Here is a 17,145-nt window from a genome sequence, read left to right on the forward strand (position 1 = left end):
GGGTGCAGAACACAGTTTATTAATGCGGGCATTTGGAGGCCTTGGTGTTCATGGATTGATACCATAGATGTTCATGGATCTTGTACCCAGCCACTGTTCTTTCAGAGTCAGATGGTGATTCATTTGGAACTCATCTCGCGCTGCACATAGGCATTGCTGAATGGCTATTGATAAGTTAATCTATTCTGCCACCAAACAAGCATCATAGTTCATGGATCTTGTGTCCAGTCTCCCGCTACAGTTCTTTCAGTATCTGATGTGATTCCCTGTAACTTCACATCTCGGACAACAGATAGATGTTGCTGAATTTGTTATAAAAGAATGTTACTAATTTAGCATTGCTAAAGTTATTTTAAATGCGTAAGAAGTCATTATTTTTGAAGAAAGACTGCCAATTACGTGGCACGTGGGGTTTTGAAGAGACCCGTTCAACCATTTATTACATACAAAACTAGCAGGACTGAGAAATACATTCATAAGCAACCTTGCCAGAATCTTTGTTATATCAGCCCTTGGGCCATTGTGACCTGAGCCAAAATATAACGAGAAGAGGTAAAGAAGCAAGGAAATCACAGAATCACAAGTGAGGACAGCAAGACCAAAGCTGAGGAGTTAACTGCCACCTATAATAAATCAGATATGTTTTTGGTAAGGAGTGTCTAGCTAATACAACACTTTCTTGTGAAGAACAACAATCTTGATCCAATTAGTCCAACATCGTATATTTTTGTAAAATCCTTAAAGCTCAACATGGAAAGGATGCTGCCTTCTCAACGTGGCAAGATCTTACCCAGAGTCCCCAAAGATAAATCCACAAGTTGCTTCATATGCCCAGGGAACCTTAGTGGCCAACAGAAATGAACTCTAAAACATGATCACTAGTTCTACACAGGGATAGGCTCCGGAGCCGGGTCCGAGGGAGTACCACTACTGCCATTGAGGACAGTCACATTGCCGTCTGAATCCACGTCCACAATAACCGAATCACCTTCTTTGATCTCACCTGCGAGCATTTTCTCCGCCATGCTGTCCTCTAACAGTCTCATAATAGCTCTTCTCAGAGGCCGTGCTCCGTAGCTCGGGTTGTATCCTTCGTCAACCACCCTATCTCTAAACCTCTCTGTCACTTGAAGTTCTATCTCCTTACCTTTCAACCTCTCAAATACCTCCTTAAGCATGATATCAGCTATCTCCTTCACCTCTAACTTGGTGAGCTGGCGGAATACAATCATCTCATCCAATCTGTTCAAAAACTCAGGCCTGAAGTACTGTTTCAATTCTTCAGTCACTAAGCTCTTGATACGATTGTAACTGCTATCCTTCTCATCATAATCGAGATCAAAACCTATACGACGGCCACCTTTCTCTATCACACTACTTCCAACATTTGATGTCATGATGAGAAGTGTGTTCTTGAAATCGACAGTTCTCCCCTTGCTGTCTGTCAACCTTCCATCTTCAAGAATTTGAAGCATCATGTTGAAGACATCGGGATGAGCCTTCTCAATTTCATCAAAGAGCACAACAGTATAAGGTCGTCGCCTTACGGCTTCAGTCAGTTGACCACCTTCTGTGTAACCAACATAACCAGGGGGTGATCCGATGAGCTTAGAGACTGTGTGTCTCTCCATAAACTCACTCATATCAAGCCGGATCATTGCTTCTTCAGAACCAAAGTAATATGCAGCCAGTGACTTTGCCAGTTCTGACTTCCCAACACCAGTTGGACCAGAAAAGATGAAACTAGCAATAGGCCGGTTGGGATTCTTGAGCCCAACCCGCGCACGTCGAATGGCACGACTAATGGCTTTGACAGCTTCATCCTGGCCAATGATTCGAGTGTGAAGTGTTTCTTCCATTTTTAGGAGGCGATCAGATTCGTCAGTCGAGACCTTCTCAACAGGGATGCCAGTCCAAGAAGAGACAATGTGCTGAATATCTGCTTCAGTCACAAGCGGACCTGTATCTCCAGCCTCACTTTCAGCCTTGCTCATCTCTTTGTTTTTGTCTATGAGGGCCGTGATCTGTGCCTTAAGATCCATTTCTCTATCACGTAATTCCCCAGCCTGTCCATTAATTCAAATCCATCTAATTAGGAAATTCTACAATTAGAATACTTGATAAGAAAATAGTTCAACGCTATTGATAAGAAAGCACGCATTTTAAAGGGATTAATTAGATGTACGTAAAAGACTCTGTACCTTTTCGAAATCTTGACCGCGGACAGCTTCATTCTTCTCCTTTGTGATTTGACGAAGCTCTTTCTCAAGCTCTTTTGCTTCCTCAGGGAGCTGGAAGGCAACAACAAAGCATTGTCACTCTGCAAATAATAGAGCAATGACAGATTATAATAGAGATTAAGGAGAATTCGGTACCTGTGCATGGCGAAGTCGAACACGAGAACCAGCTTCATCAATCAAGTCAATTGCTTTATCAGGCAGAAAACGGTCACTGAAATCCGAAGATGCAAGTGAAAAGATGTATCGTGTTGCAGAATGAGGAAAAGATACAACAGATACAGTAAAATCAATATCACGGAATCAATGATAAGTTTTTTTCAGGACAGAAATAAGCATAGAACGTAATTAGATACTGATAAACCAAAAGAAAATGAAAAAGGAAAAATACCAACCTTTATTATCACATTTTACTATCATAAACTAAGTTGAACTTTATGTGTACAAACAAACGCGGTTAAGCGAAACACATTTCTTCAAGGTAGCAATGCATCGACAACCCAAAGCGAGAAAAATAAAAAGGATATATATTAGATACCTGATGTACTGGTATGAGAGCTGGGCAGCAGCCTCTAATGCCTCGTCAGTGTAACGAAGCTTGTGATGAATCTCATATCTCTCACGAAGCCCTTTCAGAATCTGAATGGTTTCATCAACAGTAGGTTCAGGGACCTTAACTGGCTGGAATCGCCTCTCCAATGCAGGATCTTTCTCAATATGCTTTCGGTATTCATCTAGTGTGGTAGCTCCAATACACTGACAAGAAGCCAAGTAAATACTATTGAGTTGGTACTTGGAGATAAAAAAAATTCCCCCGTTTAGTTCACATATTGAGTAGGTAAATATAATTTTGACCTTCTTATGGGGTTGTGCCAGGAAAAATGCATGTTAACACAATGATATATCATCTAGAGCATTAGATTGTCCTTAAGAAATATTCATAATTCTCGTTTTTAAATTCCAGAAAGGACAGAAAGAGAAGAACAAGGCAACCAGGATAACTAACCTGTAGTTCACCTCGAGCTAGGGCAGGTTTCAAGATGTTTGCAGCATCGATGGCCCCCTCCGCTGCTCCAGCTCCGATCAAGGTGTGCACTTCATCGATAAATAGTATTATTTCATCACTCTGTTTGATTTCCTCCATCAGCTTCTTTAGCCTTTCCTCAAACTCTCCACGGTATTTTGTCCCAGCAACAAGCAAACCCATATCAAGAGTTATCACCTAATCATTACCCAAAAGTGACTCTTAAGGACACGAAGAAAAGTAGCTGCATCATGCACGAAATATCCAGCCTAATTCCAGATATATGAGTTTTGCACAAATAGGTTTGAACCTTATTACTTGAGCTCACTTTAGCTTGAGCTAAGAATTAAGTTCAACAGGGATGCTAAAATCGTTTTTGTTCAATTAGTTAGAAACATAGATCCATAAATCCATCTACTAAATAGAAATAAGCCAAGAGAAAGTATCACATAAAAATATATATCTAAATTTCAAGAAAACATGAAGATACAAGGAAAATGATTTTGAAATCTTTCAATTTAGGGAGACAGCATGCACATTCATTTGAACCTAATCCTTGTGAATAAAAAAGCAGACTAGACTGGACCAGCACGACAGTAGCTCAGCTTCTGGAGCCACCATACTATGCGACAACTGGTAGAAGAAAGGACACAGATAAACATCACAATCTGCAAGTTATCACAAATGGCGTACCTTCTTCCCCTCAATTGTTTCAGGGACATCACCGTTTGCAATTCTTTGTGCCAGACCCTCAGCAATAGCTGTTTTGCCAACACCTGGTTCTCCAATAAGACAAGGGTTGTTCTTAGTCCGCCGACCCAAGATTTGAGTGACCCGTTCAATTTGCAGTTGTCTTCCAACAACAGGATCTAATTTCCCCTAAAAAACAGCATTAACTCAAATTATTGAAAAGTGTCCACTCATATTATAAATATACTTTTGAAGTTACCTCTTCAGCTAACTTTGTCAAATTTGTTCCGTACTCCTCCAGTGTAGGCATTTTTTGGCCAGAACTTCCACCTCCAACGCTAGCACCAACAGCCTCATTACTCTCTCCAACCATTCGGATCACCTATTTTCAGAAAAAAGAACCAATAAGCTCTGATTACAATGAAGTCAAGAAATTAAACTGCACTCAAAGTAGAATATAAAACTACTCAGAGGAAGCATGTGAGATTTACTACTTGCCTGAGTGCGGATGTTACTGGGGTCAGCGCCCAAATTTTCAAGGACACGGGCAGCCACACCTTCACCTTCACGTAGCAACCCAAGTAGCAAGTGTTCCGAACCAATATAGTTATGCCCTGAATTAACAACCAGTTAATAAATTGATTAAATATTTTAACTAACAACCGCGTTGGTGCATGTAGGACACTAGAAAGGCAAGCAAAAAATCATGATATTTTAACAACTCCAATTTGGTACAGAACGATAACCAAAGCTGTTAATGAAGCAACATGAGAATCAGACTCAACAGGAGAACCATCTTTATGGCAAGTCTCAAAGGTCATTCAACAGATATTGACAGTAAAATAAGGATACCTAGTTGGCGGGCCTCCTCCAGAGAGAGTTCCAAAACACGCTTGGCACGAGGCGTAAAAGGGATCTCAACAGCAACAAATCCACTACCCCGTCCAATTATCTTTTCCACTTCCACACGAGCATCTTTCAAATTAATTCCCATGGATTTAAGAACCTTAGCAGCAATACCAGTTCCCTCACCAATAAGACCCAACAGAATCTGCTCTGTGCCAACAAAATTGTGACCAAGTCGTCTGGCCTCTTCTTGTGCAAGCATAATGACTTTTATGGCCTTCTCTGTGAAGCGCTCAAACATTGCTTTTGGTACAAATCGGCAACCTCGTGGTCGTCTGACAGAAGTTGCAGCTGCTACCTTGGATTGGAGAGTTTGTCCAGATCTAACTAGTGTATCTATTGCATTGCATCCTCGCAATCCTGAAAAATCCCGCAGCCTTAGCGAAGGAGATTGTGCACTGCATAGCATTTTAACAGTTCTGTTTGTTTTCCCAGATCCATTGAATTTTGTCGTCCTTTCGCCAGCAACTGACGATGGGATGTTTGTCGACTGAACTAAAGCTCTAGCCATGATGGACCTGCCCAGGATAAAGTAATAATCAGAAAAGCTCTCTTCTGATATAAAAAAAATACCAGATCTTCCAGATGCCTTCAGATAATAGTATGCAATGTCACAATTGAAAGATAAATCAGCAGACATCCACCAATTATCAATTCAAAAACCTGATACCAGGTGAAGGTTCATATCTTTTGATCCAGAGGAAGCTAAAAAATATAGGCACGGTGCAAGGAGAAGAGTGATAACTGAAACACAGAATTTCCCAGAAAAAGTAGAGAAATAGTATACATACTCGACAGAAGTTAATGCATGATTATAAAATCATTGTAACAGAATACGAACCATAAGTCTGAGACATGATTCGATGTCATATAAACCAAATATAGTCTAGCTTCCTAGATATAAGAGCTGAAACACTACGCGACTGCCGAGTAGTAACAGCACAATCCAGGATTGAGTAGCCAATGTTCCATGGATAGATTGAACAAATATGAGAATATACACTCTCACACACACACGTGGGTTTTGCTAACTAACCACATGGCTGTAGTAGGTTAGCGTTGTACCATCGTCCCCATTTTTCATCTTCTTTATATGCCCCTAATAGGTTGTTGCAACATACTGATAGGGCAGGCTTTTTGGTCTCTATAAAAAAGTTAAACTCAACACCATTTTGTACCGACTATCCCCTGTTCCTCTGATATTTGGAGTGATAAAAAAACTTCACTAATTTCCATCAAATTATTCAAAATTCAAGCTCTTGGAAAACCCTAGATAGACCACTTAAAGGCCCATAAAACTAATAACCCAATTTAGTTCAACTCATCAGTTTCAGTATAAACAAAATCCTAACAAAGTGAACAAGAGTACACGACAAGAAAGAAGGAAGAAGAGTGAAGAACAAGGTCGATATGAAGTAACAAATATGAGGAGCCACAGTCCAAGGTAATAAGACAAATGCGCAACGTTGTTCTTGTGAAGACGGAGAAGTTGGGTCGGGTAGGGGGAAATGGGAATTAATATTGGGGAAGGTGAATTTACCACAGAAAAAATGACGGTGGTTACGGCTGAATTTGTTAGAGAAAGTATTAGGAGTAGACGAGAAGTGAAAGGACAAAACTTTGGACTACAAAAGCTTGGTTCAATCCTTTGGTTTTAGTTAAACTCCATCTGGATGTAGCTGAAGTCTATTCAAGTTATTCAACATTGCTGCATTATAATAAATTGACAACAAACAATGCTAGGAAACTAATATGCAAAACATGGGGAACTGGGTGAAATGCAAAGGAAGGAGAAGAAATCCGGGGATATCAGCGAACTGTAGAGGAGAGGGAAGAAATTGGGGATTTGGGTTGACAACACATACAAAACCCTACTAGACTCCTTTAAGTAGGAGGAGGGTGCTAGCCGACTAGACTCATTAAGCAGGCTAGCAAACAGACACACACACACACATATATGTATTAACTTCATTGATCTGAAAGGGAAGAATTCTCAGGTATAAGATATATATATATATATATATATATATATATATATATATATATATATATATATTATTCTCTCCAAAATGTACCCAATCCTCTAACTTTATATCTCATTGGTGCTGTATAGGAAACTCAATTCCTCTTAACTTCCAGAAGTATTTTCAACCCCTTCGGATGCTCTTTGGTTTCTTTGTAATCCGGAATTTTTCATAGAGAAATCAGGCAGCAGAATAAGTAAATCTGAATGTAAATGGGATGACATTCCCGTGTGCTGGAAATCAGAACCAACTAAGAAGGGATCTTTAGCTCTAGAAAATGGTTTTTAACAAAACTTCAAGTGAAACATCCATTCCCTCAAGATAGCCCCAGATACACAAGGTGATCCTAAATACCACCTGAGAATTAAATACTTTTGAGTATTTAGTTAAGGGGTGAGTCTGGAAGTTAAAATCCGCAGCAAGCCAACCACGACCTTGTGAAGTGCTTAATAGAGTTTTTAAAGGGTTGAGCTACCTCATATCCTTATAAAGACAGGCACTTCACAAACGAGCTAAAAATCTACCATGAATACTACAACTACTAAACCTCAACCCAAACTAGTTGGTGTCAGCTATATGGATCCTCACTATCCGCTTTGCTCCGGTTTAGCCCCATCTCATTCTAATACTCAATATATGTTCAAACGAAGCTCCTAAATGTTAACAAAGTGCAATTAATACAAACTGAAGACACATTTTTACATATTCATTTTCAAACTCAATCAATCAACTATGCTTCAGTCCCAACTTAATTTGATTTGGCCCATTTCATTCTAATACTCAATAATTTGTCATCATTAAAAAACTACTACTTATCTTTTAAGACACATATTAAAAAATTTCCAAAACTAGTAGTTCTCAAAAACTTACCTTTACCCCTATGTTTGATTTACAAAGGGAAATTAGAAAAAGTTAGCTAAGGAACAAGTGGAAAAAAAAGAATACAACAAAATAAAATAATTTAAAAAAAACAGCTCAAAGCAACTCAAATAAACAAAAAACAGCTAAAAAGGTACAAACTTTACACTCAATTAGCAAGAATTTGACGAGTACAACTCTTGATAGACTAAACTGATTAAGTAGCTCAAAATTTCAAACAAATAAACAGAAACCCAAACACCAAACTATAAATTATCCCAAACTTCAATATATCATTAACACATATACGCATAGAAAAAAATAGGTAAAAAGAATCAGAACCTGAATATTACTACTGTAGTCCCAAGAAGAATCTGGGAGATAGAAGAAAATAGAAGGAAGGAGAAGATGGGTTTAGAGGAAAATTGGATTAGGGCCACTGGATTGGAGAAGAGGAGAAGGGTATTTGTTTTTATATAGATAATAGTGGATGATAAATAATCTTATCTACCCCTTTTATTAACACACAGTGTGAAGGAGTAGTATTAAATACTTTATTATAGAAAGAAGTATTGCCTCTCTTTTCACAAGTAATTATTTTTATTATTGGAAATAATTTTTACCAGAATAAAATATAATTTAGCACAAAAAAAAGGGGAAATTAACTTATGTTCGTTGTGTTTATATTTGTTCAATTATCATTCTCCCATCCAATGGAAAGGATTGTGGCATTATAAAAGGTTTCTTCTAATTAATTTTTGAGTAATATGGTATTGACAAAAGTCGTTAGACTATCAATAAAAGTGAAACTACGTAGTCTTACTTTCTTTAACCAGTACTAGTCGTTGTTAATTTATTAAGAAAAAATTTCATTAAAATTTTCCTAGTTTATGTAAGACTAACCATTATAGTTTTACTTTAGCAAAAAGATTCTTTCAATAGTATGCTCGGTTGACGAGGCTTTATTATTGTAGTGTCTAATTGTCATTCTCCGATTACTCAAGTTATTCAACGGATATGATCATGATATTGTTCAAAGTTTTTTCGTATACAACTAATAATATCTTTAACTATCATTTACTATGGAAGACAATATTTTTCAAAACTTTTATATAAATTTACCTATAAGACCGAAATAGTTACCTTTTATAAAATTCTAATACTGGCAAAAATATTATGCTTTATTCTTTCGAAGTTGGGGTATTCTCATATTCTTCATTAATCTTGTACTATTATCGGATATTATCTACTTTACTATGCAAATAAACACTTGAAAAAGATAAAGTTTTCCATGCCTATTATATGTTTACCTCTATTTTATATACACACAAATACTAGAAAATATTCAAAAATATAGATTTCTCAAGAAAAAACATTTCCCACTAATAATTAGAAGCATTTCTCTCCATTGTCAACGTTCAATAAAGCTTGGAAAGTCAAATATGCTTGCATTCTTTTGGAACTTTTGAGGTTTATGGGCCCATTTGATGTCAAAGACAAAATGGATATGGGCACTTTGTTTTTGTTTTTTAGCTAATTACAAATTCATCAAACTTTGGGGAGATTTATATATTTTTGTTTTTGTTCTTGTGTGTTTATTTTGCAAGAGTTATGGCCTATTGGGGAAAGAGGCTTCAAATGGTTAGATAGTCAAAACATGTAACAAAAAGCCTATTCAAAACCTACAAATATCAGGCTTATATTGTGTCCAATAGTAACATCAGTTCTAGTAATAAGACAGACTAATCACTTTTCAACTTTATAATTGAAAAATAGTCATTGTTTTGATATTTACCTGTAAAATTTAAAAGTTCATAATAGTGGCCATTTTTCAATTACAGGTGTTGAGAAGACGTATTTATCTGGTCACAAGGTTAGCTTTTACAAGGGTTGAGAAGTGTTTGTGGCTTGAATTATTCTTATCTTAATTGAATTTTTCAAATGCCTATTTCATCCTCTAATAATCAACCTTTTTAAAACTTTCTTTAATAATTTTTGTAGCCAAATTTTATTTAATAAATTTCAATTGAAATAAGAATAGTTCAAGCCACATACAACAAGATGCCACTATCATGTTACAAGGTTAGTTAAAATGCATATTTGATCATTGACATAAAAAAAAAGTTAATATCCCAAAAAACTCGAAGCGACAGCAAATTCAAATTCGCTATAGCTTGAATTATAAGTTATAATCTCAATATTTATACTCATAAATTAACCAATTAGCACGGGGTAGGTTACAGTAGTAGCCGCCATATTGAACTTTATAATCGACACTCAAACATAGCAATTATCGAATTAAGATTGCAAGATGCGGGTTACCATGCTAAAATGGAATATAAAAATGAGATATAGAGGCAAAAGAACAAAGTCGAAATTAGAAAAGAAAAAAAAAAGTCGAAATTAGAACATAGTACATTCTTCAGTTTCTTTGTCTTTTAAAATTGTTCTATTTTTTTTCGAACGTACAATCGTAATTACAAAAAATAAAAACTTAACTTCCCTGAACCTCCAGCTAAGACTAATTTTCAGCTTCTCAATTGCAGGAATTAATAAATTAAGGAATTAATAATCGTTGATCAATTCCTTTTTGCAATCATAAGATAATAATCATCTTCTTATTTTGTGGTAAAAGATACTAAAGCAATAAATATTTTTTAGTTTAACAAAATTTAAATAAAATAATTTTTTTATTCTTTTAGAGATTTGGGAATGAAGTGGTTGGTCATATAGTTTATAAAAAATAAGGTTAGGCAACAATCTAAAGTCTAAAAATGACTAATCATCACATCCACTATATTATAGTGAAGGCCTAGAGTGAAAGTTAAAAGACCTAAATGACCCTATAAAACTAAGAGACTATAATACCCTTAAGAAAATTAATAAATTTCTTAAATCAATACAAGAACCTAGCTTACATTAGACAGCTTCCTCGTTGCTATTAGTTATCGTAAAATTATGAAGAGTTACATTAGATAATAAATGTAGACTAATTCAATTAATAAACGTGTGAAAGGAAAGCTCAAGGAACGTCAACTAGGAATAACTAAATATGCCTTCAACCTCAAGGAAGAAAAACGTAAAAGCATTTCATAATAAATAATAAGTAATACTCCACAGTAACCATTATAATAGTATTGTAAATAATGTGAGTTTAGAATAAATAAATAGCATGTCGTCACAATTTTATCATTTGTGTTGGTTAAAAATATATGTCAATTTAATGTTATCGAGCTACAAACATCAATAATTTTAACTCTATGTCCTCGTCATGACAGAGCAACCTTAATGAATAAAAGGAACATACGCCAGAAATATCGGCTATAAGGAGCTATTAGGTGAAACACACTTTATTATATTTTGTACCTCGTAAAATTAAAAAATAAGTAATTTTTTTAATTTAATTATATTTTTCTTGTCCATTTTTGTAGATTCAAACGATATCCATTTACTTTGACCCTCAACAGACAAGTCACAATCCGAGAGTTCATATTAATCTTCACATGTACTTTATTTTTCAAGTATAATTATTTAGTCAATACAAAATTGTTGACTTCATGATTCGGCATACACGTGCAAGGAGAAACTAGTATTAATTATAAATGACTATAGAGGACCATTTATTGTAATTGATGAAAACTAAAGAAAAATAATTAATGATAACTCGGTTAGAATGTATTTTGTCTTTTGTCATTTCTTCAAGTTTGCATTTTAACCAAATTAACTCTTAATACTATAACAATTTTGTTCTATTTTCTTATTTCTTTTATCGCCAGTAGTCTAACAAAGTTATGTACTTTAAGATTTATATCAACTTCAAAATAACTTTACGTATATGATAAATTTGAAAAATAATGAAATTGTATTATCTTGCTTATTAGTTAATTTAAATACTTAATTATTTATTCTCAATATTAAAGAAAATAATTTATTTGTTGATTCAAATTCTTAATACTAGTTTATATTAAATTTTAAATATGTAATTATAATTTACTTTTATTCAATAAAAATGGGTGAAAATGATTTTAGTCCTCCAACTATTTCTTAAAAATCAAATACATCCTCCAGTATTGAACAATTATCGTTTTCATCCTCCTACCTCAACCTCCGGTGATTGACCGACAACTTTGGAATAGTTGACCGATCATTAAAAGTGATAAGATATAATTTCAGTTATATTCTCAATTAATACATACCCTAATTAATCTTATACATCAATTTACCCCATACGTCTTCTCCGTTAAGTAACTCAAACGCCCAAATAATTGTCCTCCTTAATTCATCTTTTCAGAGAACAAACCTTTAACCCTTAGCTTTAATTTTTCTTTTCAGCGTTCTAAATTACAGTAAGAGAACTCATCGTTTTTACTTTTACTAGCACTATGATTTACTTTCTTTCACTTTGAAAGTTAGAGATAACAATTTTATTTTTTGATTCTGTTACATAGACATCTTGCTTGTCTAGATTGTTATAACTTTATTTTAAATTAAAAATATTTTTTACTTGATTTTATGTTAATGTGATTGGTTTATAATATTAGGGGATTGTTAGAGTCTTTGTGCAACTGATATATGTGTGTGAAGCTTTTCTTAGTCTGAGATTTTTTTTTCTATTTTGAAAAGATCAAATATATTTAACCTATTGACTATTTTATCATTCCCAGAGATGTTATTCAACTTATTGGTGCATTGTCTTGGAGTGTGCTATCATGTCTTCAATGTCGGTGATAATCATTATGGAATATTAAATCTGTTGGAAGATGCTCATAATGCTGTAGCATGATATCACAATGAAATTGACTGATGATATGAATTTAAAGATGTTATTTAATATGTATAGGGCTTTGGAAAATAAAGAGATCCATATGAATTTAATCATAATGGATGAAAAAGTCAATGGAATTGAAGGTGAAAATTTCCAATGGACGGATGATGAGGACGAACGGAGGAGACGTGTGGGGTAAATTGATGTATAAGATTAATTAAGGTATTTATTAATTGAGAATATAACTGAAATTACATCTTAACCCTTTTAATGATCAGTCAACTATTCCAAAGTTGCTGGTCAATCGCCGGAGGTTGAGGTAGGAGGATGAAAACGATAATTGTTCAATACTGGAGGATGTGTTTGATTTTTAAGGCATAGTTGGATGATTTTCACCCAATAAAAATTCTATTTTCAAATGATTAAAAAAAACAAATTTTGTACTCCCTGTGTTCACTTTTACTTTTAGGTTGCTGAAAAAAAAGAATTTAAGTTTTATCCATGGAAATATTAAAAATATTATTGCACGATCACGTAATTTGATCAATCAATTCCAACAAGCTATTTAGCATCCCAAAAAATAAGGTAAGAAAAGTGAGGAACATCGGCCTCACACAAAAAATATTGTCTTCCTTTTCTAGTTATCAACTCGTACTTAGTTTAAATATATAGATAGTTTGCTTACCTAATTATGTATGTATTTCTTTACACCGTCCAAATGGATAAGATTTAAAATAAATCACTCTAGCTATCCTTAGGAAGTAGTTCTCACACTACAACAAATTCGATTATCAATGACAAATTATTTTGTCACCTAAAATTCATATTTCGTCACAAAAAACTTTTTTTGACGAAAATGTTTTTGTTAATCATTCGTCCTTAAATGCACGTCACTAAAGGTATACAAAGACAACTTAGTGATTCGTCACTAAATAAAGTTATATTAACTACGAAATTGATTTTTGTCCCCAAATGTATAGTATTTGTGACAAACTTATTTGTCAAAAAAAGTATTAAAAAATTGTAGTTGATAGTATGTTTTCGTCACTAAAGAAGTCATCAATACCGACGAAACTACCTTGTCACTAACTATTTAGTTTAATTAGTGACAACATTAATTGTCTCTAAAGTTATATGTATTTCGTAGTAGAACAAATTTAACTCCGTCACTAAAAACTACCTATTATATACAAAAAGACATTTCGACCCTAAATATAAAAATTAGTGACAAATTTGCTTTAATAAAATTGGCTTACAATTTTGTAGCTAAAACTATCATCTCATCGCTAAAAACATTGCTATTACTGACAAAATAAAATTGTCACTATAAATTATCATGATAAATGACAAATAAAATTATCATAAAATACAAAGTTACTTTGTAGTCAATAAAGCAGTTCTGAGAAATAGAAATATATAAGAACCTTTCATTGCTAAAAAGTCAAACAATATAAAGTATTCTAATATACATTATAATACATTTTCTATGTATATATACATGACCCAAAAAATAACATAAAAGATCTCCAAACTGTTCCTTTGCCTTCAAACTCCTCCTAGTATGTGGTTGACTTCATTTCCTATTGTTGGAGAACTGTATCCTTCATATATTAAAAAAAATAGCAAAGGATCAAAAGAGAGAAAGAAATTAGAAAATTCTAATAATAATCCAATTATAATTTATCAAAACAATCAAATGCAGAAGTAAAAGATAGCACATACAATGGCAACCAGATGTTGGTAAGAAATTCAACAAGACCTTAAGACTTGACAAATATAATTTCCTGTAACCATCAAAGATTAGCATTAGTATGAGATAATTCTAACAAGGCTACTTAATGAGTTTACTTAATGCTTATATAGTGGTATTATTAATCTAAGCTTGCTGACAATAAGAACATCTAATTATTTTAAAGATAAGATGTAGCTCTTACATAGTTGAAATTGAGATATGCCAAAATTTCACAATGGTGATAATGCTTAAACATCAACAAAGAGAGGATTGGGGTATCAATAATCCAAAAATATCCTCTTTATCAATCACATAATACAGAGACACAAGTTCTCAATTGTGTAACAATCAAGCATTCATTATATTGAAACCATATAAAATTTGCTCTATTTTAAACTTATCATATTTTTCAAAATAACTCATTACATTTCCAATAGTATCAGAATTTATGACATGAAATACTAGATAGGAAATTTTCAGGAACTAATCAGACCATAAATTTAGTAACCATGACATATAACTTATATGATCTTTTACACAGACAAATTGAGAAATACCCTGGAGCAATGATTGAACTTCCTAGAGGAACCAAATTCAAGAAAAATATTCTCTATCTGAATACCTAAGCATTGTGAAGTGGGAACATACCTTGATTGAAGTTAGAGAAAAGAACTCCTCATTAGCGTAATGCTGCATCCAATTGAATTGTAGATGCTGCTTTGTTCAGCAATTTAAGGAACTACGCGAAAGCAGGATAACGATAACAACACTAAGGGAATATAAAATACAAAGGAAAAGAGTTAACAATCTAACAGTCACACTAGGGTGCAATAATAGATTTGCTGAAAAAGATGCATGTTAGAGTAAGGAAAAAAAAATTCAAGTGGTAGCACTAATACAGAATGTTGATACCCTTGCATGTCCCTCGATGGAGTAATGAAGAGTTCACCATTAACAAATTCAAATTCGAAAAAAATACACCGGCCATCCTTGTTCATAGTAGTTGGAAGTTCTCTCCAAACTACTAGGTCAAGGGTTCAAGGTTGGTTGACAATCTCAAAAAACTTATAAAAGAAACGATTATGCAGACAGAAGGCAATGATAGTAAAGAAAATTATCTCTTCATTAGAAAAATATATCAATAGCCAGTTAGGACATATCAAGTCTACTTATTCAAGTAAAAAATTTAAATGTAGAAAGGTCAGATTAGCACATTTGTCTAATAGTTAATTCTACCAGTTTAACTCCTCACTATGAATAGACTAGAACTTATTCTGAGCCTCAGCATGTCCCATCACTTTAGCATGCATCCAACTTCCATTATATAAGGAAAAAAGGAGATAGGTGCACAGTCAAAAGGTGTTCTCCAACCATCTTTTTCTACCGAGTGAATACCAAAAAGAAATAGCCTCTAAAACTAACACAGTGAAGTCCAGGATCCCAAATGGGTGCATATAAAAATTTCAGTTGCAGCACATGCGTTCTAGTTTTTAGAATAGCCATGGTACTTATTTGACGTGTTTGTTGAAAAAATTGAACTTTAGCCTCTCTACCACAACATGTTAGTTCAGCTTAACTATTCTTCACCCCACTCTGTCCACCCCCTAAAAAAGAACGAAATTGTATATGACATAATTGATATTAAGTTGCCAATCCAAAAGAGAAGCAAAAGTGTTCATGTTATATACAATTATTACTGTCTCAACCATATCCCAAGTCGCACAGGATTACTGAAAAAGATATTTATATGCAATGAGCTTATGGACAAACGCACAAAAACTCTAAAGATATAAGGTCATTCAATTAAAGTGACATTAAGAGTCTAACCTCAATATTAGGCCCTCATCCCTGCACAAAAAATTTAACAAATTGCTAATATGTTCAATGAAAAAGAAAAAGTTTAACGAATAAGTAAAAATAAGGCTTCGACAATGCAAAGTAAATCACATAAACAAGGAATGAAAGGCTTTTCATTCTAGTGCTATAACAACAAAGTTCTGTTAAGCTGAGATTTGGTAAAACATACAACACCTATAAGTTAGATGCATACCTATCCCTAGATAAATAATTACAATGAAAAGAAAACATAATATGGTCTAATAGACAAACTCTAAATCAAAAAGCATTTCAATAAACCTAAGAAGTTAGAAAATCAAACAATGAGACAATGCATATGGGAAGTGCAGATACATTTCCTCGAAATCCTCCACATAAATTGAGCCCCAGCCTACAATTATTTTAGTACCTTTTAAGCTGATACACAAATAGCAAATAATATATTCTGGTAATTGTATTTTCTATTTCAACTGAAAAATTCTCGGATTTAACAATAAGTCATGAAGTTATTCCGCCAGTGACAAAGCATTCGAGTTGCGAAAGCATAAGAATCCATTTGTACATTTAGCAAATCTAACAAATTTTTACATGAAAATCAAATTAAACCCTAACCTTGAAACAAGAGGAGAATAAGCTTACCATTTCAAGCCCTAATTTTGGGTTGAGGGAAGGCCGGAGGATCATTCAAATCTCAAACTTCGGAACTCTGGCTGAAGCATCTGGTAAACTTTGGAAAGGTTTACCTTATCAAAAAAAAACATTTGGGAAGGGTTTGGAACAAAAAAGGGGGAAGTGTTCGACCAAAACCCAAAAGAAAGAGAGGGAAGTCCTCCCGCTTTACTTTTGCACAAAATTGGGGAATTTTAATCAGCAAATCATTTTTAAACCACAAAGGCACTTTATGGTTGAAACAAAAATAATATTATTGCCAGTAATATAATTTAGTAATATAACTCAAGGACACTTTATAGATTACCTGAATAGTATTAATTAAAATATTTAATTCAAGAGTTTAAATTATTAGTGAGATTCAATTAAGTACAAACTTTTTATTTTACTGTTGATTTACTTTT

General features: G+C 33.9%; 1 protein-coding gene and 1 long non-coding RNA gene across 3 annotated transcripts; both read right to left on the reverse strand.

The window, feature by feature from the left end:
* Positions 1 to 605: 605 nt before the first annotated feature.
* Positions 606 to 8,239, reverse strand: LOC104089477 (ATP-dependent Clp protease ATP-binding subunit ClpA homolog CD4B, chloroplastic). Its single transcript, XM_070192225.1, has 10 exons — positions 8,082 to 8,239; positions 4,804 to 5,375; positions 4,450 to 4,565; positions 4,211 to 4,333; positions 3,955 to 4,140; positions 3,244 to 3,459; positions 2,776 to 2,993; positions 2,376 to 2,451; positions 2,202 to 2,291; positions 606 to 2,066 (listed from the first exon to the last, which is right to left on the reverse strand). The coding sequence occupies exons 2-10, from the start codon at positions 5,366 to 5,368 to the stop codon at positions 885 to 887; spliced, it is 2,772 nt and encodes a 923-aa protein (XP_070048326.1). The 5' UTR covers positions 5,369 to 5,375; positions 8,082 to 8,239; the 3' UTR covers positions 606 to 884.
* A 5,768-nt stretch (positions 8,240 to 14,007) lies between these two features.
* On the reverse strand, positions 14,008 to 16,862 carry LOC138903733 (uncharacterized). Of its 2 annotated transcripts, XR_011413108.1 has the most exons (5): positions 16,712 to 16,862; positions 16,064 to 16,084; positions 14,885 to 14,975; positions 14,227 to 14,288; positions 14,008 to 14,105 (listed from the first exon to the last, which is right to left on the reverse strand). It is a non-coding gene; the product is annotated as an uncharacterized lncRNA (long non-coding RNA). The 2 variants fall into 2 exon arrangements; XR_011413107.1 differs by lacking the exon at positions 14,227 to 14,288 and having other exon boundaries at positions 14,881 to 14,975.
* Between the last annotated feature and the right edge of the window lie 283 nt (positions 16,863 to 17,145).

Source organism: Nicotiana tomentosiformis, chromosome 12 (genome assembly GCF_000390325.3).
Source record: "Nicotiana tomentosiformis chromosome 12, ASM39032v3, whole genome shotgun sequence".
In the NCBI taxonomy this organism is placed as follows: domain Eukaryota; kingdom Viridiplantae; phylum Streptophyta; class Magnoliopsida; order Solanales; family Solanaceae; genus Nicotiana; species Nicotiana tomentosiformis.

Coding starts and splice junctions, on each gene's coding strand:
- LOC104089477 (XM_070192225.1), bottom strand. CDS start 5,368: ATGGCTAGAGCTTTAGTTCAGTCGACAAACATCCCATCGTCAGTTGCT. Junction 3,460..3,954: donor AAACAATTGAGGGGAAGAAG/GTACGCCATTTG, acceptor GGTAATGATTAG/GTGATAACTCTTGATATGGG. Junction 2,292..2,375: donor TTCGACTTCGCCATGCACAG/GTACCGAATTCT, acceptor GTTGCCTTCCAG/CTCCCTGAGGAAGCAAAAGA.